Raw genomic sequence first — 25,307 nt, forward strand, 5'->3', positions numbered from 1 at the left:
TTCCTTCCTTCCTTCCTTCCTTCCTTCTGTCAGGGTTCCAAGTAACATCCCCAATGAATGAAAATTCCAAGGCTTGAGTTTCCTCAAAGTTACACTTTATTAGAGATGTCATATTGGCACATCTGGGGAAACCCAAATCTGAAAGCTTCCAGGGTTTCCCCACCCAAAGGAAAATTCAAGTCCCTGCCCAACACCCACAAATCCATCACATGGTCCAATTAAAGCACTGTCCCAACTAGAGATGCCTCCCAGTTCCAGCCTCCCAGGTGCAGGGCAAAATGTCCTTGACTCTCTGAGAAAGGAATGTTATTATGACTATATATCACCCATGCTCCACACAATTCCCCCTTCCAATTTCCCATAGTAGTAAATGTGGCAGGTCTGAAGGCCCAATACAAAAAATGGCTTCCAGGCTTGACACTTTCTTTCTTTCTTTCTTTCTTTCTTTCTTTCTTTCTTTCTTTCTTTCTTTCTTTCTTTCTTTCTTTCTTTCTTTCACAGCTTCCATTTATCACTAATCATCTACCTCCCCTCTGAAGCTTCAGTGTTCTTCATTTTACCCATCCAAGTGTTCTTACAATATCAGACAGAAGAGTGAGGGGAGAGAGCAGTTCTCATGTCTGCAATTACTGTACTTAAAGCAGTTCTGTATTATTACTATTTTTTTTAAAAGTCACAGAATGCGAAGAATTGTAATGACGTACGTTTGGTATAAAATGAGATCCCAAAAAGAAGGAGTAGGTATTTGATATTTATTTGAAGATCTGGACTTTCATTTAAATAAACAAAAATGGCTGACCCAACATTTCAAATAAATTAGTACCAAATGTCAAACAAAATCAACAAAAAGGAAAACGGATTTTGTAACATTAAACTTTTTAAAGCAATTGATACCAAAAGCAATAAACCAAGTATTTTATTGCCCAGTTACAAATATTTTGAGCACCTTGAATAATTTTCATTGCTAGCTGATCGTTCTGGTAGCACCATCAACCTAGTGAGTTCAAATGTACCTGTGCATCCAGGTCTAGTAAGGGACTCGGACAACAGTTTGAGCATTAGGAATATTATGTTCTTCAATCTGAAGCAGAAAGCAAAGTTTTGGCAACAGCTTTGCAGCCAGTCTTAAAAGCCAGTCTCAAGTTATTGCTGAACAAGACACATCTGCCCCTGTTGTCAAAGGACATCTCACTGTCGGAGGCTTTGTTGGCATAACTTTGTTTTAAAGCTATGTCAACATTAGATTTTCCAAAATCAAAGAGAATATCCAGACAACTCTAATATATAGAGATAGGATGTATCTTGGCCAACTAAAGCAGCTGTAGTATTTATGAATATTAGTGTTTTCTACTAATGCTGCCAATTTATTTCTGAATGTCAGGATTGGAAACTTGAATGGTTTTGGGATGGGAGGAGGAAACTTCAGAAATCAAAGTTCAACGCTGGGTGTGTCTATTTTATTTTTGCATCCTCTTCTAAAGGTCTGGAAATTAAATTAAATCTTAACACCAGAATGTGTAAACAGTAAATAAACCTGGTCATGTTAAATTCCAGGTATGCCACCAATGATGGTTAGAAAGGATGAGACGGGAGGGGGAGGTAGGCCATGTTTACATAAAGAAGCTGGTTCATTACACAACCATCACCAACTCTTACAGCATGAATATATGACTTGGGTAAAATGAGAGGCTTATTATCAAAAGCAGAAAAGGAGCTTTCCTACCTGTAATAAACTTAAGCATCAGATCATTAGACAATGCAAGTTGGAATGATTTATATAATTGCATTGTGCATTTTACAATGAGAGATACCACAGTATCTTTTATTTCAGATATGAGACAGAAGATATGAAACTTGTTTGATGTGGAGCACACCATCCCCTACACTATCTTTAAGAAACCTGTCTTTTTATTCTGGAACTGGACTGCAGGAAAATGGAACTGGACTGCGAAACTGCTTTATAAATAGAAGAGAACATGGACAATCACAGAAAAGAAGAGAAAAAGGGAAGTGAAAGATCAAATGCGAAAGATCACATGTGGCTTTCATTTTTTTTAAAGCTATCCTGCCATGAGGACTAGAAAGCTAATTCTCAAAGGGAAAAGTGATATTCTTATACCAGAAGGGTTGAGTGGATAGTCTATGCTGGAATTCCTCCGATCTTAATTTAGAATTGAAGAAGCTTTAGAACAAAGCTTAGAAAGTACAAGGTTGCAATCTTGTGCATACTCAGGTAACACTTTGAGTAATCTGTTTAGCACTGTATTGTTTTCTATATAGTATAGTATATATCTATACTATTCTATTCTTGGTTTCTGACTTGAAACCAAGGTGAAGTATGTAAATCAGATTGGGTATAATCTATATCAGGAGTCTCCAAACTTGGCAACTTTTAAGACTTGTGGACTTCAACTCCCAGAATTCTTTAGCCAGCCATGCTGACTGGGGAGCTTTAGGAGTTGAAGTCCACAAGTCTTAAAGTTGCCAAGTTTGGAGATCCCTGATCTCTATCAAAGAGATTTCTCCCAGTTCTGTTTCTCCAACTGTAAAAATGTGCCTGAAACTTTCATTGTATTTGAATGATCAGACACTTTTATCCAGAGCCTGAGGCATCACTTGAACAATGCTTGCAGAACCCAGAAAGAGCAGAGCAGAGCAGATGAAACTCAACGATGAGAGCAAAAGTCTTCAGGATATAGAAGCTCTGAGCAAAAGGCTTCATGTTTAATTGAAGCTCAGAAAAAAAGGTTGACTAATCTTCAAGAAATCGGGACGAGGGAGAATTATTATTGGATATGTTACTTCTATTCCTTCTTGATGATCATTGTCTTTGAAGATCAGGGACACTAATGAAATCCAAAGCTTCCTTAACTTACTTGGCATGCCCTTACATTGCTAGTGGAACAGCCAGAGTTCTGGGACCCTCACTGGGCTGGAGTTTTCCATCAGCAATTAAGAAAGAGGACCTACAATGGATTTCTTTGGAATTTACCTTTCTCTATATTCTTCTTCTCACTACTCAACTTTTCTTGAGAGGAAGCAACAGCCTTTAGGTTGATTTGTCTTTAGTAAAAATGTAGGATTATCATGGTTTTTCCTTAGTCCATGGTTCCAGACTGAATTAGACTTACATGAAAGAAAAAGAAACAAAAAACTCCCCACAACAATTAAACAAAACAGGGAACCAGATGGTTAAATGAACACATGCCTTTCATGTATGCAAAGCACAGGAATATGCCATATGAAGGAAATGGGATGAAACACATTGAAATAGGATAAGAAGACATAACTGGGAAATCTACCAATTTTTTTTTTTTTGTCTAAACCAGTGTTTCTCAAATTTGGTGACTTGAAAATGGGGGGACTTCAACTCCCAGAATTCCTCAGCCAATGGGCTGAGGAATTCTAGGAGTTGAAGTCCACCCATCCTCAAATCACCAAGATTGAGAAACACTGATTTAATCCTAAAGAACTTGAAGTGTGTTCTTATTCCACCTTCTATTCATTCATCTTTATTTAATGTCTTATATTGGGCTCATGCAGATTCCCTTCCTGGTGGATTATGATCATTAAGAGTTTCAGAAAGTTCTGTTCAATTTTCCTTTTGCATTAAAGCAGGTTATTGCTTAATTTCTACACTGTCTAACAGCATTCCAGAAATCTGAAGGTAAAAGAGAATTGTGAATCCTTCCAAAACAGATCAGAACTTTTATTTACAAATATGTAGCTATTTATACCAATAAAGAGGTGAGGATTTCTAAGTGGAAAAATGGGAAGAGGGTACCAAACTCTCCCTTTATTTACTACTCTCTCCAATGTAATTCTCTTCCAGCCACTTTCCCAGTAAATGAACTGAGATGTGCAAAAAAAAGGAGAGAAATGTCAAGTTCACCCCCCTTATTTCATTCAGAGCTCTTCACCTTTTTGTTACCTTCTGCGTTTTGCAGATGTCTGTCAATTACAACCATTTTTCTCACTTATGATGCAAGATATGCTCCAACTTTGTCAATGGCCTTCATAGTTGATCTCATGTACAGCCTCTAAAGAGGTCTGTTTCCCAGTGTAAGAGATAATTCTTCATAATTTGACTCTCCTTCCTGTTTCTTCTTTTAAGGGGAAGCTCGGTCTCCATTGGCAATTCTTGACTTGTACCCACTCATTTCAGAACCAATCAAAATTTGGTTTTGTGCAGCATTGAAAGGGTGCTTCAAATAAATTACACTCGGCTGACGGTGGTGGACGGAATTTCATCTATTCGTGATTGGCACAGTATCAACATTGTTCAGAAGAAAGAGTTCAGGCTGAGAAGTGAGTCCCAGATGATACTAGGCAAGACAAAAAAAGAAGTTGGTGGCAGTTAGAAATGCTGTTTCAGAAGCAAAATCCAGAAATCAAATATCACAAGATCACCAAATTCCCCAGGAAATAGCTAGTCTGTAAAGGAACCACTTGGGAAATGGCGATCAAAGCTGCTTATCTTCCAGAAGATCATTTATTTCATTGGCTAACCTAGGTTTTTTTGTGTGCAATTCTGACATAATTCCAAGCTGAGAAAGAACCTTAGTATAATGAAGTATGGCCCTATTCTAATTTTTCCAAGGTTGTTTTCATTTCTGAGTTCTCTTGGATAATTTGAAGCCAGCTTTTAAGCATGAGGAACAGCAACAAAATCTATGGATTTTAAGAAAAAATTGATATAATATACCATTTTTTTTGGTAGGCCATAATGCAGTTTGACTGAATTCACACATTTGCTAAATGCAAAACAAGCCACATTATGGCTTAGCAGAGTAGGCAAACCCAACCCATTGCTAAATAATCCAAACTATTAAGATCTATTTCACAGATGCTTGATTTGTCAGGCTCCCTTTTAAAATTAAGCGAGAACGAGCATCCAGTGTGCTACCGCACTGAGCAGATTAGAAGCGAGAAGTTACTTGACAACCAATCACAGGAATGCACAATCCAATCACAGTGTTCTAAAGTAGGCACCACTGGCGATGATTCATTATTCAAGAGGGCTGAACCAGGCTCTAATGAACAAACCACTCCCAGCCAAAGTCCAAATTGCTAAATTTGCATGTAAATTACACCTTAGCCTAGAAGCGATTTTTTTCTTCATAGAATAGGAGGCTTTTAAAATCATTCTCAAGTGTCTTTGAAGTTAGAAATACTTCATAGAGATTTTTCGTTCTCAAAATCCAGTTAATGACTCCTGTTTTATATAAGGGGCGGACCTATTTGGCCTATTCTAAGAGTTAAAGGGATTTGTTATATCAGTGAATGAATGTTTGATAACGTAGCAGCCATTATTTGATCCTATTCTACTGTTCCTATTTAAAAAATACAATTGGCACTTAGTCTCTTCAAGAGTTTGTTTCAGGACTTGTTGAAGTTCTAAAGAAGGCTTTTCAAGATCTTCTGAGCAAAGGCCTCAAAGATGAAAGGCTTGGTGTTGATCAAATTTGCCTAACTAAGTAGGCGCCTTCCTTATATCTGGAATTGTATATATACAATTTCAATTACCCCTGGCTAGCATAGCCATGGAAATGAGAGTCCAAAGCAGTAAGTTGGGGGAACCTTAGTTTCTTGAAAACATTGGACAACCAAATCCCGGAGGACAGATTGTTCTCCATCTCTCTCACTAGGCCTGTTCTTTGCAGCTGATACTTGAAGAGATCAGCTTTCTTGCTGAAAAAAATCACATCATCTTTTCAGCAATACCTGATAGAAATCTTGCCCATATTTTGCCTGAAGCTGCCTGAGTAGGTGGTGTGTTTTCAACAGGAGATGATTGCTAGCCAGTATGTACGATAGTCGGTTAATTTCCTCATCTTTTTATGCCTCCTCACAAAGCTGCATAGTGATACTCAGAAAATAAGACCCTGGTATGGAATCATTCAGCTTGGGTGAATGGGATCTCCATCTTGCAAATTCTAGTGTTCCTGAAGTTCGTATAGCTGATTGAGACGATACATGTAGGACTTAGTGTGTTCAGTTCTGCATAGGTGCAACAGCATCGTTTTACCTTAAATTTAGCTGTAACAATTGCCAGGGATAGGCATGAGTTAAAGGGTGTGAAAAAAGTCAATATGGCAGTCATTGCCATTTTAAATATTTGACACACACCTCCTCCTTGCAGATGCCCTTACTGGCTGGTGGTTGAGAGATACATCTACATTAAGTAGACTTTCCATTAATTTGTTATCAACTTTGTACAAATTAATGTTTTGCAGGTTAATATGATACTATTTGTTGCACTGCTTGACTGATAAGAACTTTTTTTAGTTATGTTTGGCAATCATTTTGTTCTTTAATTCATATAGAAATATTACTGTTATTACCCCCCCCTTCCTATTACTTAGGAGTGAATTGTTGGATTTGACTTCATTATTGGATTAAGTGTTTTCATTCCTTTGCCCTTTTCATTATAATGGAAGGAATTCACTTTTCTTAGTCATGATCTGAATCTGCTCTAGGAAATTCCAGTATTCCTATTCTGGAACACACACAGAGATCACCGAATCAGCGTAAACAAGCCTCATCAGATTTTTAGAAGTATGAAATTGGGGCTTAAATTACAGAGAATAAAATTTCAGCTGTTAATCACACTAACACTCAATCTCATTTAGACTCACAAGTTGAAGGCTATTTGCAATACCAATTTCTCACTAAATTAATTGTGTGTTAAGAGAAATACACCAAATTAATATTTCAAGTTATTTCTGCATTCGTAGTATTGGAAAGAACTGATCTGTAACATGTTCCTACCTGCTATAAAAACGATGGGTGTGGATTACTATGAACTAGGCATACATATCTCATATACCTAGTAAAATATTAAGAAAGTCAACATGTATTGAGTGTTCATACATGGCAGTGCTTCTCTCTTCCTTTCACTTGGAATTTAAGGTGTTTAAAAGGATATAGTTCAGTTTAAAAGTGTTTCAATGTTCTTGGGAATCCGAGAGATTTAAAAGTTCTTTTCAGCAGTACTTCTAAAAATCAGGGCTTAGGTTTTAGAAATTTCATGGTGCAATTGGAGAACTACAAATGTTCTATATTTGAAGGACTATTGTACGTACAACCACAGCTTCTTAATTGTGATGAGACTTGCAACACGTCACTCACAGGACATTATTAATCTTAAAATGAGTAGCCTTTTCTAGCACAGAAAAACAACACTCTAGGATTACCTGGCAACTTGATGAATGCACATATTGTTCTGGCTTTTACAAATGTTGCTTTACATCTCGACTTGCCAGACCTAAGCTAAATTATATTTCAATGAGTCATGATTGTATTTTGACTTTTTTTTCCAAGAAGCCATTTTTTTTCTTTGTATATGGTATATCGAATATTACCAAACATTTGTGTGATATAAAATTATGTATTGTAGGAATTGGAATGTTTCTTAGGGAGAAAAACAATTACTTACGCTTTCCAGTTCCTTTAAAGCTGGCAAAGAAAGCTTGTCACAGAAGAAAGAAAGAAAATTCTCATAATATGTAGTATGTATGCAAGAGGATGATTGCATTAGTTTTAATTTAATCTGCATATCAAAATTACTTGGAATATACTAGAAATATATTTTCTTAGTGGGAAGTATATAAGCCTTATAACATTGCTTCATTTGCCAAGAATTTGTTAACATTTTATTTTACCACTGCAAAATGTTTGTTTCAGCAAATTAGATCAATAATATGGCTATGGAGTCATACGAAACACATGCGTGTGTGTGTGTGTGTGTTGTATTTACAGTGTTATCTCAGGCAGGCATGTCCAAGCCACACATGGCCCTGGAGTTAGTAATCTGACCCCACAGGTTCATAAATTTTTAACATCATGATTATATATATATATATATATGAATATATATTAATAAAATATATATTTTATTTGCAACCCAAGACAATTCCTCTTTACTCGGTGTGACCCAAGCAAGACAAAAGGTTGGACACCCATAATCTAAAGCAAGACCAATAATTAGGGTCAAAAGTCCTAAAATGCTTTAATCTAAACTTCCACATTGCTTGTCCTATTTGTGTAACTCAGTTACTTTTTGACTTAATCAAGATAAAAAGTGAAGAATTTTTTTTAAAAAAAAACCTGTTTCTTTCCAAGAGTGATCAGCAACTGAAATTTCAGCAGTTCCTTTATTTTCCATCTTAGCTATTTACCAATGTCCGTTTGGTAAATAATAAGCTGTTTACTAATACAATGCAACTTTACAGGTGTGAGGGCTCAACGTTTCTTTATTTGCACAGAGTGAGGTATCAAAGCAAGTTTTAAAGATGACCCTTTAGGCCTTCAGTTTTTGTTCATCTCATCTTAATAATATGAAAAGATCAACTTGTTCACTGGAAATCTAAAAAACCAGCATTTTTTGACAGCATGGAGATATCAAAATGCAAGAAGAATGCATGTTCCAAAGAATCCATATTTGTAAAAAGTAAGAGGTCAAATCAGTGCTTCTGGTGCATTTCTTGAATAACAGAAGATCTTGGGGCAGTCACAAAAATTATTTGTAGTAGGTTCAGAGAAGAAACATATAGTATATAATTTCACATCATAAAATTCACTGTCATAGGATGTGATGATAATGGGGATAAAAACTCAAATAGTTTTTTAAAAAAGTTTTATTCAAATACAGGAAGCTATATTTAGCAACAGGTATTAGTTGAGAGGGTTCAATACACTTTGCTTTTTTCATTCAAACTTTACCCTTTGCCGAAGCGTCTGGCCAGTCCCTATTATCAAAATAATGGTGAACCTTGGTTCTCATACAGTCAAGAAATCATTCAAATTAGCAATAGCAATGGCACTTAGATTGATAAACTGCTTCAGAGTGTTTTACAGCCCTCTCTAAGCAGTTTACAGAGTCAGCATATTGTCTCCAACAATCTGGGTCCTCATTTTACCGATCTTGGAAGGATGGAAGGCTGCTTCTACTTTGAACCAGTCAGGATCAAATTGCTGGCAGTCGGCAGAGTTAGCCTGCAATACTGCATTCTAACCACTGCGCCACCACAGCTCAATTACAGTGTATCTGCCATTCTAGGTCCTTATTCTTCATTATAAGGATAATACAAAACTTCACACAGATGTTGGTACTGTTACACTAGAGCAGGGGTGTCAAACTCACGTTGTTACTGCGTGACATATTGGGACTTTTTTCCCCCTTTGCTAAACCGGGTGTGGGCGTGGCCAGCGTGTGTGGGCAGGGAGTTTGACAGCCCTGCAGTAGAAAGAGGAAGAGCTTCCAGATTCCTTTCAACAAGGGGATGCTTCATCAAGATGTGTTCAACTTTCTTCCATACTCAAATGAATGCAGGAGGGAAACTACCCATTCTCTAAATTGGAGGAAAGGTAGCTACCCTTTATGAAATGTTTTCCATGTGTGTTTGAGAAAGATATTATGCTGTGGCCCAAATTAGATCATCTTCATGATGTTAATTTAAAAAGAAAGAGACCCAAGCTGAAAAATGTTCCATTTTTTAATCAAAATTAGGTATACAGATTGGTTTAGGTCAGATAAAAATAGACATTTCTTTCACATTATACAAGCCATTATGTAGCTCAAATGTTTTAATACGTGATTGCTACATATCTCTGTTTTTTGAAATCTCGTACTATATTCAAATAGTGTCAGACAGAAATTGACATCCCAAGAGGCAGTTTATCTTCCTTCTGAGAACTTACAAGTTTAAAGTGCATAGAAATAGTGTAGAGTAGCTGAGAGCCTGCTATCTGTTTTAAACAGCAGAAATACCCAACCAGCCTCAGTGTAAACTATAATGCTAACAAAATCGGAAAACAGTCATCCATGCACAATACAAAGCTTGATATGTCTACACAGAGAATGCAAGATATATCTATCCTTAGAATCTGCAAAGCATTAACATATAGTGTTCTGGGTGGGACATATTGTTGGGTGGGACATGCGAAACCTTTTCTCCTGATATACACAGAAAAAGGGATAAAATACGCAAGGCAGCAAATTTCAACACGGAGCTATGAGATGATCAGACAAATTGCTCTTTAAAATGTAGTACTCTGCTGCAGCAAATCTACAGTGCCTACAACAGGAAGTGGGTGGTTCTCCATCAACTCTTACGTCCTGCATAAGCTCCTTTCTATTGAGTGGAGGTAATGATCCCTTGTTGAGTAGGAATCATCTCAATGATCTATGAACCCTATGAACTTTGTAGGCATGGGCATTTCTTTAAAAAAACCAAAACAAAACAGGAACAACCACCCAACTAGGAAAGTAAATTGTAAAGTGGATGAGAAATGTTGTGCAGTCAGTTTTAATTTAGATATGTGAGGTAGAAGGGCAGGTTTGTTTCAGGGAGTCCCATGCGTGCAAAGTAGTCTACTTTATCGCCTCTAAGTCCCAACTCGGAATTGTGGGATGATTCCAGTTAATTCTACTGAAAGCTTTGTGTATTCAATTTTACCTCTTCCAGGCAAATATTTTTCCCCCTAGCAGGTAATGTGAGATCCAAAATTTTACAAGTATAGCCCCTCTGATATTTGAACAGGGTAGACTCTTCCCACAAACTCAACATGCAAGCCGACAAATCAAGCTGACAAATCTCTTACATTTGCATCCTTCCAATTGAAAAATATCATTAATAAGAAATGCTGTGGTCAGCTAGGAGGTTCTCTGTTTAGGAGTCTGTTCCCATTGAAGCCAACAAAATGCAACAGTGACTATGTATTACTATTTCAGGGACTCTGCTTAATTCAAGGTTAAGCAGCTTAGAGTTTTAATAGAACTTTAGTCTGTTTAACTAGGTAACTTTTGACATAGACTGATCAGGAAACTGGGATAATTCTGATAAAAAGTTACATACTTTTAAATACTTGGAAAGGAAAATGATAAATCACCTCTTTTAAATCTATACAAAGTAAGCATAATGTAGTTTTAACCCAGATCCCGAGCAGTCCGATTTTTAGTAACGAAGAAAAATTAACCTTGCTAAAATGCATTAGTCATCCCAAGATTTATCATAAATACTTTAAAAAAGTGGAAAAATACAAACACAAACCTCTTGGCATTGATGCTAAATGGGACAGCTGGCTGAAACAGTGTCTAAGGGAGGATATTTTGCTTACATACTTCATTCAGTTCTGACTATTATATCATAAAGAGTCTTTCTTTAGTCAAGAATAGTAGTTAGTATTATAATATGTATAAAGAGCATATTGTTCAAATCAAATAACATCTGAATTTAGGAATTTCTTCAGAATTTGAAACACAATTAACAACATACATATCAAAAAGTTAGTACCTCTATCTCAACTGTAGCAAAGTAAACAAGTAAACATTAATTTTATCACAAGGTTGTATTTGGACATCAGTAGTATTATTTGCAAACGAGTCTTCGCCAACCTTTGCCTTCCAGATGCGATAGGGAAGTTAGAAGCTGTATAATGTCAGGCTGGCGTAAGCTGAATTATTGCTCAATGCGACTCTTAAAGACTCAACCCCCTCCATTCAGACTCGGGAAGGACCTTCTTTTTAAAGTGTATTGTACTTTATGAAGGTGGTTCTGCTCAAATTGTAGTAAGAAAATCCTGTTCTTTCTCATTTGGTTGCTCCCACTTGTGATAGTACTACAAATCCCAGAATTCTTTGTTATCACCCTTACTGGTTGCAAAGACTAGGAATTCTGGGATTGTAGCCCCAACACATCTTATAGAGGCCTGATAGGAAGATTGCACAAGCTTAAGTAAGATCTTTAAATAAGATCCTTGGGGGAAAATATATACATGGATTAAAAGCTGTTTGCCCTCCATCTTGACCAAAAGCTCAGGAGTCAAATGTTCTCGGTTCTTAATATGATCTCTCTCTCTCTTGATATTTATCCCTTCCCTGAGAGCACTGTTAAGATATTAGGAAAGATTTTGCAATGCTTTGTTTGAGGAATGGGGCAACCAGCAGAAACACAGGTAAATCATTAGTGAAAATGACGGAGGGAGCAAAATCGAGCCAATTATAACACACAGTCACATTCTTAGCTGAGCATATGCTTTTTAAATGGAGGCTTATTTAATATTTCATGCCTGGAAACATTTCTGGCTAAAGGAAAATGTTCATATCCTCATAGATAAATAATTTGACAGCCAGAAACCCTTCCTTAATATAAACATGCCTGCCATAAAGAATGGCAGGAAATACAAATAGAGTACTATCTTGCTTGAGCAAATGAGGATTAAGCACACAAAAGATGGAAAATATTTGTAAATACCGAATACAATTTTTCTGTTCTAAATCTGGATTTGATCTTATAAGCAAGCAGCCTCTTTGCAGTTAATGACTAGGCTTATATCCTCCATTATAATCATGCAGGTCTTCATGGTTTTGACTCTGGTGCTTAAAGAGTCTGGCCATCTGTTTGACCATAGGGTGTCCACTTTTGGTAAGTCATTAGTTATTTTTGCAATAGCTGGGAAACAGCTCAGCCTGGCATCACAGAGAGCTTGTTGTTGGCACAGAGGCCACTTGGTATCGGAAGACATTCCCAGCTTTGCCAATTTACAAAATCAACTGAAAGGAGGAGTGGTCTATATGGGTTTAAATTAATTAGATGGGATATTTTCCCCCAGATTCTAGCTCCTCTTCATTCACAGATAGTGATTTACCCAGCACCACAGATAAAGTCTTTACTTTAGGTCTGAATACTGGCCTCTGGGAGGAAAACGCCCTGACATATAGAAAACAAGCTTGACAATGATTAAGATTTAAGGAGGTTCCCCCCACCCTTTTTTTTTTTTTTTTTTTAAGGCAGGCAGATTCTTCTCCCACCCATAGCTTTATTGCTTCTACAGAAATTTATTTGTCGCTTGAAGCACAGAGTGTGGACAAAGATGCATTCCTGAGCTCCAAGGAACTGTTGCTTTTAACTAGCAAACTTAGATATCTGTATTCTAACTACAGATGCTAGCAGTATTCTATTAAAGGGCAATTTATGAAATGTAATTTTATGCCATTCGGTTTATTAACATTAATTCGATAAGTCTCAACTGGAGTGAAATATTAGCTTCTTGGTTAAATTATAAAGTATCTTAGCTTTTAGCAGCATAAAGAGAGATCTCCATTGAGAACTAATGCAGTACTAAGAGAATTGAATTTTATCCCGAGTGTGATTGTTGGGGATTAACAAGGAAAAATACACATAAGCTTTTCTCATATACATCCAATAATTTTTAAACACCATTATCACAATTTTAACACTGTGCAAAATTGCACATACATTTGGATATGTTTACAAAGTAAACCATAGAAACGCACTGGCCCTGATGGCTACTTTTTCTGCAGTAGACACAGTAATTAATTAACTGCCGCTGAAGGCGGTTCTTCAGTTAGCAAAGTTCTTGTGACTCTTACCGTATGCCCACAAGCCAGGAAAGGAACTCCGAGAGCAATTAAACACTGCCAACTCTGAAAAAGAGAGAAGAATCCCGAATTAATGGTGCATTTATTAAAAGACTCAAAGACTTTTTCCCTTCAAGCAAATCAGACAAGCACCACCATTATCCCTCCCCCTGCTCTGTTCTATGAAGCCCCACCATCCCTCAGATTCTACTCCGTCTCCCCTCCCAAAGTTATTTCAAAGAGAAGTGTCAGCAGGCAGGCTTTAAAATATGAGCCAGAGATGACACATAATTCTGAATCTGGTCAAGGAGAAGAACAACATTGTCAGAAAAAACAAAGCACTTACTTTGCAGCACTTGCTATATATGCATGTCAAGAAACAAACCTGATCGAATTATTTCACCCTACGTTCCCTGGGAAGATTTTATGGCTTTGCCTGTCTACCCTAGGAAGCCTTTTCCTACCAGCTGCAAATCTAAAAATCATCATCTTTAAATAGATGTTTTTTTATTCCTACCAATTTCCTAGTCAACCATACAGATAAGTAGCTCTCTGATTGCGAAGGAACTCATACAAATCATTAAAACAGTTTTTAATCAAGCTTGATACACATGAATATTACCGTCATTAAACAAAGCAGGCCTCTGGTGTTCCTTATGCTGATGGATACAACTTACTCTAGTCAGCGTACAATGCTAGGAGTTGTAATTAAGCTCTATTTGCCAGGCTACAGATTTCTCAACCCTGTTCTGGAGGTTTGGATGTCTCCTAAGCTGTTTCCTTTTCTCCAAGCATGTGCTTTTGTTGGACACCAGTTGTCTTCATTTCCAAGCTGTGAGCTTTCTGGAAGGTCACATGGTTGGCACAAGTAAAACAAATAGTAGGCTAAATGGAAGCTCTGCTTTGACCTTGCAAGGTAGTTCTTCTGTTCTCAAAAGACTTCTACTCTATTACTGGTAGTCCTTGATTAACAATGGTAATCGGGATAGAAGCTCCAGCACCAAGCAGTGTGGTCATTAAGCATGATGTCATGTGACCACACCACTTAGCAATGGCAGTTCCAGCAGTCCCAGCTGCCATTGTTAAGCAAGGATCCCACATCACCATGATTTTCAATTTCCTGTTGGCTTCCCCATTGACTTTGCTTGTGGGAAACTGTCAAGAAAGGGCACATGATTGCAAGATGTTGCAATGTTATAACTGCAGGCTGGTCATTGAGTACCCAAACTGTGATTACTGACCAGACAATATTAACTACGTGACATTCCTCAACTGTAATAGCCTGTAACAAATAATGTTTACCTTTTGTTCATGGTTCCACTGGATTTCCTTGAGTTTCTAAGCTGACAATTACAACCAAGCTGTTTCTTTGATCCTTATTTTGTTTGTTATAGGTAGATACCACCAGGAGTGAGAAATATGGAGGGGGGGGGCAAGCAAGAGAGGTTGGAAAGAGTCTTCCTTCACGATTCCAGCTTGTGTGATAAACCCATAAATTTCAGTTGATGCTAGTGAGAACTGGCTCTAAATTGTACGGCCCTTCCCTCTCCCTACAAAGCCACATCCTGGCTGTTTGCTCTGAAACAGTTGGCAAAATGAATGCCTGGAATGGGGTTTAAACGTTGTTCAAACAAGGCCATTGCATTATTTCTAAAAGGAACAATGTTTCTAACACAGCCGTTATTTTCTAGAAGTACACGTGCTGCCTTGCCTTCTCGTACTCTGCACAATTCTAGCTTATTTCCTCTAGAGGATATATGTTTGTGAAAAGAGCAACAGGTAGAAAGGTAACTGTAAGCTGATATAACTAAAGAAAATGTGACCAGATTTTTATTGTAGTGTCACAGAAAACCAGCATTTTCCTAGTGCAGAGTTTCTGCGTTGGCGGCCTGAAACCGGGGCGGGGGGGGGGCAGTGAGAGTAGGGCTACAAGAGCTCACAACACTTGCAGCAGTGCTTTTATGAGTGGGCTGCAACCACCTGTGACGATGCTCACACGAGTGGGCCCGTGTGTGGCCCAGTGTCAATTAGGCCGCAGCCCTGTACCGGGCCGTGGCCCTCAGGTTGAGGCCCCTGCCCTAGTGCATTATTTGAACATTGGTATCAATGGTGGGTTGCCCCCGGTTTGAACTGGTTCAGAAGAACCGGTAGTAAAACCGGCAGAAGGCTCCACCCACTGACTCGGACATCATCATCATAGGTGATCTGTGCATGCGTGGGCGCGATGCAAACTGATAGTAAAAGTAAGTAGAACCCACCCGATTGCTATCCTTTAGAAGGGTTGGATGCAATACCTATCAACGCCAACAGTCTCTGACAAAGAACTTTAAAAGATTCTTGTGAACGGACAACCAAATGGAAAATGTAATTAACTTTACATAAAGTGTAGTGATATACATTCAGATAACTGCCCAGTGTTACCCTGTGATAAGATGGGCCACCAATAAATTTTATATTAAAAAAAAATCCCGCCTCAATTGCACACAGCCACTGAGGGAACTAAGCTGCCTGTAGCTACTTTGGAGTCACAGTAGATGGGTCAAGGCAACCATTCAACAAACAACAGCTGTTAAAAAAAAGACCTATTTCATACTTGTGTTCATTAGGAAAATAAAATTGTCAACATGTGTAACGCCCTTATAGAAATGTATCTGGAATGTAAAAGGATGTATTTGAGCTAGAAAAAGTGTAGAATCGGGGGGCTCCAACACATGCCTTATGGGAAAAGAGTGGATTGTTTGGGGCTTTTTAGCTTCAAAATTAGGTGACAGAAGAGGAGCTGATTGAGATTTATCATGTTATGGAAAAAATGGACAAGTTACTTCCTCTCTCAGAACCTAAGTGTCATCTAATGAAGCTGATTGAAAGGACAGCTAAAACAGAAAAAAAATAGGAATGCATTGTTAACCTATGGAATTGACTGTCACAAGAAATAGGATATGGTGGTGACCACTAACTTGACTTTAAAACAGGACTGAATGAATTCATGGAATACAGGTCTACCAGGGGTTGCTGTTACTGACTCTATATACCAGGGCAGTGGTATCCAGCAAGTAACACAGAAACATAGAAAACTGATAGCAGAAAAAGACCCAGTATCCCTTGACTGGTCTATTGAGTCTGCCCTTTAAGTGCTTTGTTGTGCTTTGTTGTGCTTTGTTGTACTTCGTTTCGTTTCGTTTCCTATCCTATCCTATCCTATCCTATCCTATCCTATCCTATCCTATCGGATAACAGACATGCATTTATCTCAAGCATGTTTAAACTCAGTTACTGATGATGGAGCTGTGGTGGCGCAGTGGTTAGAATGCAGTACTGCAGGCTACTTCTGCTGACGGCTGGCTGGCTGCCAGCAGTTTGGCAGTTTCATCCTGGCTGGCTCAAGGTTGACTGAGACTTCCCTCTTTCCGAGGTAGGTACAATGAGGACCCAGATTGTTGGGGACAATATGCTGACTCTGTATACCGCTTAGAGAGGGCTGTAAAGCACTGTGAAGCAGTATATAAGTCTAAGTGCTATTGCTATTGCCCCACTACCTCCGCTGGAAGTTGGTTCCAATCTGGCTGGCCACTGTGAGAAACCAAATGCCATCTTAAAATGGGTCCTGGCTATGACCCGGAATGGCTGGAATCTAAGACAGCAAGTGCTGAAGGAAGAAAATAGGAGTATATGGTAACTGTACCATGAAATGTGACTTTAAAAATAGCCTCCAGTCTGACCACTGCCTTTTTTAAAAAAAAAAAAAAACCTAAAGAGATAACTGCTAAGAGAACATGGAAAATGCCATGTGAGGAAAGCTGAACATGTAAGCCGTCACTAACTCACCAGATATGCCACGAAGGCCAAGTAGAGAATGCTGATAATTGAAGCACATACATATAACACTGTTTGTCCTAGGGTAGTCACATAGATCACCACAAAGTACATGTTAATGCTGCAGATGATCACAATGAGAATTCCCCCAGCAATTTTCCAACCCCTAGAAGACACACAAAAAAAAAAAAAATTACAAAGAAAAAAATGGATCAGGAATAACTACTTAGGACTAACTGTGGACAAAGACACATTCACAATTTAATTTCCCACTGGATTTCAATTGTCCTGATGTACCCATCTCTCACTTACACACAGCATAGCGGACAAAAATAAAACCTCATTCTTTGAACCATACAATATACTACAATGGCTAAAAACCATTACTTTCCTACTAGCACTTGCAGGTCTTGAAACTTCTTCAAGCATTTCCCCATTTAAAAAATGTAGCCAAATACAACTTTTTTGCTTTGATTTTTTTTTCAACAGTTTAGTTATAAACCTTCAATCATTCAGTACATTTCCCCTGACAAACACAACTGTTTAGATTTTGATATATTCATTTTCTGGTCTTCCAATCCTTGGACACAGATCAAGTCCTCATACATGCTAAACAAATTGCATTGTCAGTTGGGATTTCATCTCCCAGGAATCTTGCACTCATTTTTAGCTAATGTTTGCAAAATAAACAAGCAATAAATAAAACTGCTGAAATCAGTGCTTTGTGGGCTGCAAATGGGATACAGAAGGCTTCATGTGACCTTCAGATTTCCCATTTCTTATTTATTCTGAATAACTTAGAAGTCTATGGATTGAAAGTCTGCAATGGTTACAGTAGGAAATTAATGCAACCTCTGACAAAAGAATAAGCAACACTGCATAAGAAATGTGAAAATGTTTTTTTCTATATATTCGGCATCAGATAGTTAGGCGTGGATTCAAACTTTTCTTCTGTAACTGAAAGGTATTTTGATCCTCTTAAGACGTTTATATAGCAAATCTAGAAATACTGCATGTCAACTGTCAATATGCAAAAAGTCATAAAACCTATACCCAAGTGCAGATTTGGGGTAATATTTACCCTGAAAAAGAAGCAGCATTCATCTGCAGATATTGTGCTAGTGTATGATCTGCTAGTCTAGGTTCTATCTTTTGAAAAATAATCGCAAATGAATAGATTCTGGTGTTCATGCCGGTTATAATATAAACTCTATTCTGCCATTGGCAGACAGAAAACAGAAAGGAAGTGCATTCTCAATGTGTAATGGGCTGTGAGAATAACCTTATTCTCACAGCCCATTCTCTTAAGGAATAGAAGGAAGAGCCTTGCTAAAACTGTTAAAATATTTAAATGTAGTAGCTGGAACAGAGGAGTTGTGCAATGAGCCAGAACATACACTTACAGTTGATTGGCTGGAGAGAGCTGTCTCCTGATGAGAGCAATCTATACTATGATTGGTTACTGTGAGTGTAAAGGGGAGTTTCCTTGTTTCCCGCCTTTTTCCTCTGTGTGTTATGTGTGCTCTGTAATTTACCTCATGGTGTTCCTGTGTCGTTTTACCTCACAATGCACCTCTTTGCCTGACTATCTTGACTGATGTAAAATATTGATGTGAATTATATTTTTCTATATAAAATGACAAGTTCATTTCAGCTTCTATGACTTCATTTGGACACCTGCTGGGCAATTCCCTGACAAAAACAATGGTCAGATAAGAGAAATCTAAGTCCAAAGCGGGAATGTAATTTGAGAAAACATCTCAGGCTTGACCGTCCCTAATTCTATTTAGGATAAAGTGCTGGTGGTGGTAGTGGAAGGAGGCACATTCAGAGTTGCAAGATTCTGTTACCGTAGTATTCATGACTTTGGTACCGTGTTTCCCCAAAAATAAGACCCTGTCTTATATTTTTTTGAACCCTGAAATAAGCACTTATTGCCATGCGCTCAAAAGCCCGATTGGGCTTATTATCAGGGGATGTCTTATTTTGGGGGAAACAGGGTATTAAGTCTCGTCTACCTCATGGAGTGGACACAATGTGCTAAAAACATAGGTGGTCATTATGCATAAAGCAGGCCATGCTGTTACATGGTGACAATGACAAAAAGTTAGGAATAGCTAAGCTTAATAAAGTATAATACTCGATACATTCCAGACGTGTGCCTTTCTTCATACTTACAGGCCATTGGCAAAGTCATTCATTACTGGACGCAGACTAGTGAACGTAAGCACTGGGATTAAAGCAAAGGGCAGCTGGAAAGGAAGAAAAGGAAATTATGCTCAGAAAAGGATCTTTTTGTTATCTGTGTACAAAGAGAAAGCTGGTTTAGTAGTGAACTATTAATGCAAAAAGCTGAAAGCAGTTCCAAAGCTTATTTGCTCCAAGCTTTTTAACTGCTGAAGATTTTTCTGGACTGAACATAGCATCTTCTAAGAACTGAACAGCAGAAGCACTATTGTTCCTTTACACTGAGGCCACCATAAAACTAGATGGCTGAATATAGGCGACCATGGCAATAAGGTTTCATACAGATGGTATTCAAGTGTGGACAATCCATCCTATAGTGAGGACACATTCAAATTTCTTTGCTCTTTCCAAGGTTTCGAAGCTCTTTCCAAGGTTAACACATCAAATCTGACCTTTCTGCCATGCTTTGTTGACCTCAGACAATGGGGAACAAAAGAGGGAAAGAGAAATAATAGCAGAATTGCCCAATTTCCAATTAGGCAGGTAATTCAACATAGCAACTCAGAAAAAGAGGATTGGATCTAATCGTTTTTAAATTACAGAAGAATACATTTTGTTTAATATTAGGAAAAACATTTAGCAATAAAGGTAGTATAACTCTAATCTGGTAAATCTAGCACTCCCCAATCAGATAATAAGAGGTCTCTCTTTCTCTCTCTCTCTCCCTCATCCCAAATCTTCAGGAGAATGACTTTAGCTCCAGATTTTGAATATGAATCAGAAGTTCAGTATTGTATGCTTCTACGTCCAAGCAAAGGAGAACATAAAAACAGAGAATGAATAATGAAGTGAGAGTATTAAGTGGCTTCAAAATTACAAGTTGGGAAAGCTTCCTACTGGGAAATAAACAATTGAGAAAATTGCAAGATAACCGGATTTGCTGTAGTTATGGTTTATTGATTTAGAAAAGGCAGGCTTAAAAAGCAGAAATTCAACTGGAATGATTCATAAGTAAGATCTAGCTTTGATTTGGCACATTAGGCTATTCACAGGCCTTGTTTCACCACAGGACATCCAATCTCTTATGATTAGTGTTGATAATTCCCAAACTGCTGAAAAGACATTTCCACTTGCAGTTAATCTATGCTTAAGAAGAGTCCAAATGTTCTTGATTCATCAAATTTAATTAGTTATTGAGCATTAACTGCATTTTCATTGATTTATTAGTTTCATTTGAATAAAAGTCCTCTTCTTAACAGAAGAACAGGTACAATAGAATGTTCTCATTGTAGCCTGCAGGGCTACAAGCCAGCATAGCCTAATCCTAGCGTTTTTTTGTCTTGCACTTCCCCATACCATTTCTCAGCAATAATCTGCAAGAAATAGCAGCCTATCCCTGAGGGAAAAACCTTCCTAGTTCACAAAATAATAAAATGATCTCTCTGCTTCACATAATGTAGCCCTGATCTAAACAAAATAAACACAAGATGGATTCTCAAGGGACCTAACTCCCTTCCAGCTATGAGCCCAAGAAAACAGAACCATAGTCCTGGATAAGCTTAGATAAAATTTGTAATGTAATTCTGGAGAGAAAAATCAAGAGCAATAGAAGGCCATGAAAAATATCCCTTAAAAGAAAATATTTGTAGCTCAGGAGTTGAAATAAAGGGTTCTTGGTGCTGTCTGAGCTTGGATGTTTTCTTGCAGATGTTTCATTACCCAAACTAGCAATGCTATAATTACCCAGACTATAGCTTGGGTAGTTTCATTACCCAAACTAGCAAACTAGGTAATGCAATGCATTGGGTAATGCATTGCATCACCCAATGCAAATCAGTTCTAGTTGATCATGTTACCTAGTTTGAGTAATGAAATGTCTGCAAGAAAACAACCAAGCCCAGAGAGCACCAAGACCCCCTCAATATCCCATTGCATGGCATCACAAGACTTTAATTCTTACGTGACAAAAAATAGGATTTTGAGGAGCTTTTCAGTGGAATTGTTTTGGTCAGCCATTCATTTTAAGTAAGGTTTTTTGTTGCTGTTTCTAATATCACACTGAATGTACTTATTCACTCATTCATTGTTTCCCTGCAGGAAAAAAATGAGGCTAGTATTGTTAGACTGTCTCAACATGTTTACATTTACTTGCCAAACATCTTGCACTGGATTGACAGTATAGGTAGCCCTCAACTTACAACAGTTCATTTAGTGACCATTCAAAGTTACGTCACTGAAAAAAATCACTTATGAGAGTTTTTCATACTTATGACCGTTACAGCATCCCCATGGTCACATGATCAAAATTCCAATATTGGCAACTGATTCATATTTATGACCGTTGCAGTGTCCCGGGGTCACCTTTTACGACCTTCTGACAAGCAAGATCAATGGGCAAACCAGTTTCACTTAACCGTGTTACTAATTTACCAACTGCAGTGATTCACTTAACAACTGTGGCAAAAAAGTCATACAATGGGGCAAAACTCGCTTAACAAACATTTCGCTTAACAACAGAAATTTGGGGGTGAATTATAGTCATACGTTGGGGATCCTTTTAAAAAGTTATTGATTTAAATTGATTTATTTATTGATATAAATAAAAAAGTTATCCTTTTTTATTTATATCATTTTTGCACATATTAGATGTAGATTCTCCCTTGCTGCCCAGATGAAACCTCTACTGTTGTTTTTCTGAGGAGAAGAACCATGCTTAATTAGATGTTTATGGAGATTCTTGGTCATCCAGATCATGGTTGTCCCAAAGATGCTTTTTCAAGAGGCAACCAGACTTTCTAGTTTTTATTTGAAGACGTTTCGCTTCTTATCTGAAGAGCTGAAGAAGCTTCTTGGATGAGAAGCGAAATGTCCAAAGAAAAACCAGAAAGTCCAGTTGCCTCTTGAGAAAAAAAGGCACCTTTGGGACACGCCTAATTAGAGTTTCTACCTGTAAACTCATGAGGACATTGAGGAAGTCATTCATGCCAGTCAAGTGTTCCACATCTTTGAAAATGGCAACCAGAAGAGTTGGCGTGATGGCAATGGAACGGGTTAGAACCACACGAGCAAACCGCGACCACTTTAGATTGAGGAATCCCTGAAAACAAGGAAGAGATCAGAATCATTCAATCAGATACAAGTGTACTGAAATACTGAAGAAAGATAGTATCTTTCGTGGATAAAAAAACATGTCTGACTATAACTTTCACAAACTCTTTTATTTTCTGCAGTCAAAGTACTTTTGCAGCTATTGACCAGACCAGAGTAAAATAGCAGAATTAAATTTATAAACTAACATTGAGGTAAAATAGAATCGGAGTAAGACAAATAAAGTTAAATAAAATATATATTCAAATCAATCTGTTCTTGATAAAATCCAGACAGGCCTTATTTTGCTTAAAGCAGCTATTTGCGGTTGTCAAATGAATTGGTTTGAGAGCACAAAACATATTGGCGTCCAATACTTCAGAGCGCTCTGCAGTTGCTGGGCAATCTTAGGAAAAGATGCAGCTGCCACATTTGCATTTTTTCAGGAATCAAATCTAAAGTGCAGCTTATTCTAAACAATTTTGGCTTAGATAATATGGCCCAAAACACATGAGAGCTAGGGATATGCAAAATTCTCCAAACCAGGAATTGAACATTCTGAAGAACTTTGGAATGTCTTCTTCCAGTTTATGCTCACTCTCCCTGTCAACTCACAAAGCATTCCTGGCCTGGTCTCGAACCCTGACACTCCCGCTGGTTCATTTCTTCCAGGAGGCAGTTTGATAGTGTCCAGAAGTAAATTTTCTAAACTAAAAGTAATTGGATCTGGTCCTAAAACCCATTCTGTTTCATCCAAAACTCTTCCACTACTGAGGACTTCCTTCTGGAAACCCTCAAACCACCCCAGGAAACCGGGAAGGGGTTCAGGAGGGAAAAGAGGATTATTTTAGAGTTCTCCAAAATGTTCTATTTCCAGATTGATAATTTTTGCAGTTCTCTAATGAGACTCATGATTCATCAGCAAACAGCAAGCTGGGGGCAAACAAAGTTACTGCAGCAAGTTTTCACAGTAATAAATTGAGGGAATCAACCCTATGTTCTGTCCAATGGTAAATGTAACCAGATCCCTTTATAGATATTGCCTAATCCTAACCTACTTTGAGGGGGGGTGTTTATGAAGAATGGAAAACTGCCCTTAAATAATACTAAATACTTTCAATTTATTGGACATTACATCAAAGCCAGATGATGTACTTGACCACTTATCAGTGGTTTAACCAAGGCATAAGGAAATTTAGCTGTGTGTGATTGTTTTAACCTAACAAATATAGAAATGCAGGGTTGTAGGAAATGGTCTTTTTTTTACTCAGGCCTTTGGTCCATCTGATCCAGGCTGTCAGCATTAGCAAATAGCAGCTTTGGGGGATTTTAGTGGGTCTTATCTGCCTTTGCTGTTGATCAGATCTACACACAAAACCGTTCTTCCACTAAGTCTGGACCCCCCTCATTTGTAAGTTACCCACTTTATTCTAATTTAATTATGGATATTCTTTGCAAATGTAATTCCAAATTAATGAATTTAATTACAAAAACTAAAGTAGGTAGTTTGCTTTGGATTGACAATTGCTAGTCGGGCACATGTCATCACAAGAGAAGCAGGCACCGGAAATGGTAGGTTGAAGACTTTGGTAACCCTATGAACAATTGAGCTTATACAAAGGCAAAGAGATTTGATTATTGGCAGCCTAACTGGTATCATAAGGAAAACACTTGAATTGCATTTCGTCCACAGGTTAATATAAAGAGAGCATTTTACACAGCATGGTATCCTTTAATTGCCTGAAAGGATATCCCTTAGCTAACCCCATATCCCAGATAGGGCTGGATATTTAAAGCAGCTGTATCTTCTCCTAGTTTTGCATAATTAGCTTTTGAAGGAACTACAGACAGATGCTACCTCCACAGTCTGACACATATTGAAGCCCCTTTTAGAAATCAAATCCTAAACTCTGCAACTCTAACAGATATGCTCCCAATCCTTCTGAAGTCGCTCATCTCTATTTCCTAGCTTGTTTAACAACAGTAGTTTTCAGTATCACTTGGTAGCTGTATATAAAAATCTATTTACAAAACAAGACACCACAATAGTCATGCAGGGAGGACAAATACATTGCTTAAGGATCATATGAACTGCCCAGCTGAAAGGGGAAAATGTCAGCATATAATTTTTCTCACAAAGAAAGTGTCCATTCCACCTGGTTCCCAGATTCCTAGCTGTGGCATCTGAAAACTGAGCCACAACATTCTTAGATTCCTATCGCTTTAATCTGCAGAGCCTATAGAGATATGGATTGGGAAGACAAGTCAAATGTAAATCCACAACATTTTAAAAGATTAAAATACCTCCATAACAAACTGTCCAGAGTAAGTTCCTGTCATTGTTGAACTCTGTCCTGCAGCAAGGATGCCAATAGCCCAGATGTAGAGAGCAGCAGGGCCAAAGTAACAACCGAGAATTACTCCCTAAAACACAAAAGAGTTCTTTTTTAAAAAAATGAAGCTGTAAACCTTAGATTAAGCTTTCTACCTGTCAGCAGTCTAATGCAAAGTGACATTTTACAAAATCACTGTTTGGATTAGCAAGGGCCAATTTACTCAGGGAGACTTGAATCTGAATGCTATAGTTACTGTGCACATGCTTATTTTCCAAAAATATCACCGTGGCCAAGAAAACTACTTTGCTCATAAACCTATCCCAGGTAATTACATTGTTCCTCTGGATGGAAAAACCTAACAATACAGTATGGCCTTTTGCAGAATATGAGCAATGGTAGGGAGAGAAAGCTCACAAGTGCCTTATGCTGAAAAATATTTTCTTGATCTTGAGAGAGATATCTGGAAAGCAAATAACTACAATATGCTAATTTTGGTAATG

At 37.8% G+C, this 25,307-nt stretch overlaps 1 protein-coding gene across 3 annotated transcripts in view; it reads right to left on the minus strand.

The window, feature by feature from the left end:
- Positions 1-735: 735 nt before the first annotated feature.
- The window catches only part of SLC11A2 (solute carrier family 11 member 2), a 65,112-nt gene continuing 40,540 nt past the window's right edge, over positions 736-25,307 (minus strand). For all 3 annotated transcript variants that reach the window (XM_034412215.3, XM_060688925.2, XM_034412214.3), the window contains 6 exons: positions 24,776-24,895; positions 22,332-22,481; positions 19,376-19,449; positions 17,210-17,363; positions 13,397-13,450; positions 736-4,325 (listed from right to left, as the gene is read on the minus strand). In XM_034412215.3, coding sequence (XP_034268106.2) covers positions 4,248-4,325; positions 13,397-13,450; positions 17,210-17,363; positions 19,376-19,449; positions 22,332-22,481; positions 24,776-24,895 — 630 coding nt within the window. In that variant the 3' untranslated portion in view covers positions 736-4,247. The remainder of the gene's footprint in view (positions 4,326-13,396; positions 13,451-17,209; positions 17,364-19,375; positions 19,450-22,331; positions 22,482-24,775; positions 24,896-25,307) is intronic.

Source organism: Pantherophis guttatus, chromosome 2 (genome assembly GCF_059756535.1).
Source record: "Pantherophis guttatus breed Tessera chromosome 2, ASM5975653v1, whole genome shotgun sequence".
NCBI lineage: Eukaryota > Metazoa > Chordata > Lepidosauria > Squamata > Colubridae > Pantherophis > Pantherophis guttatus.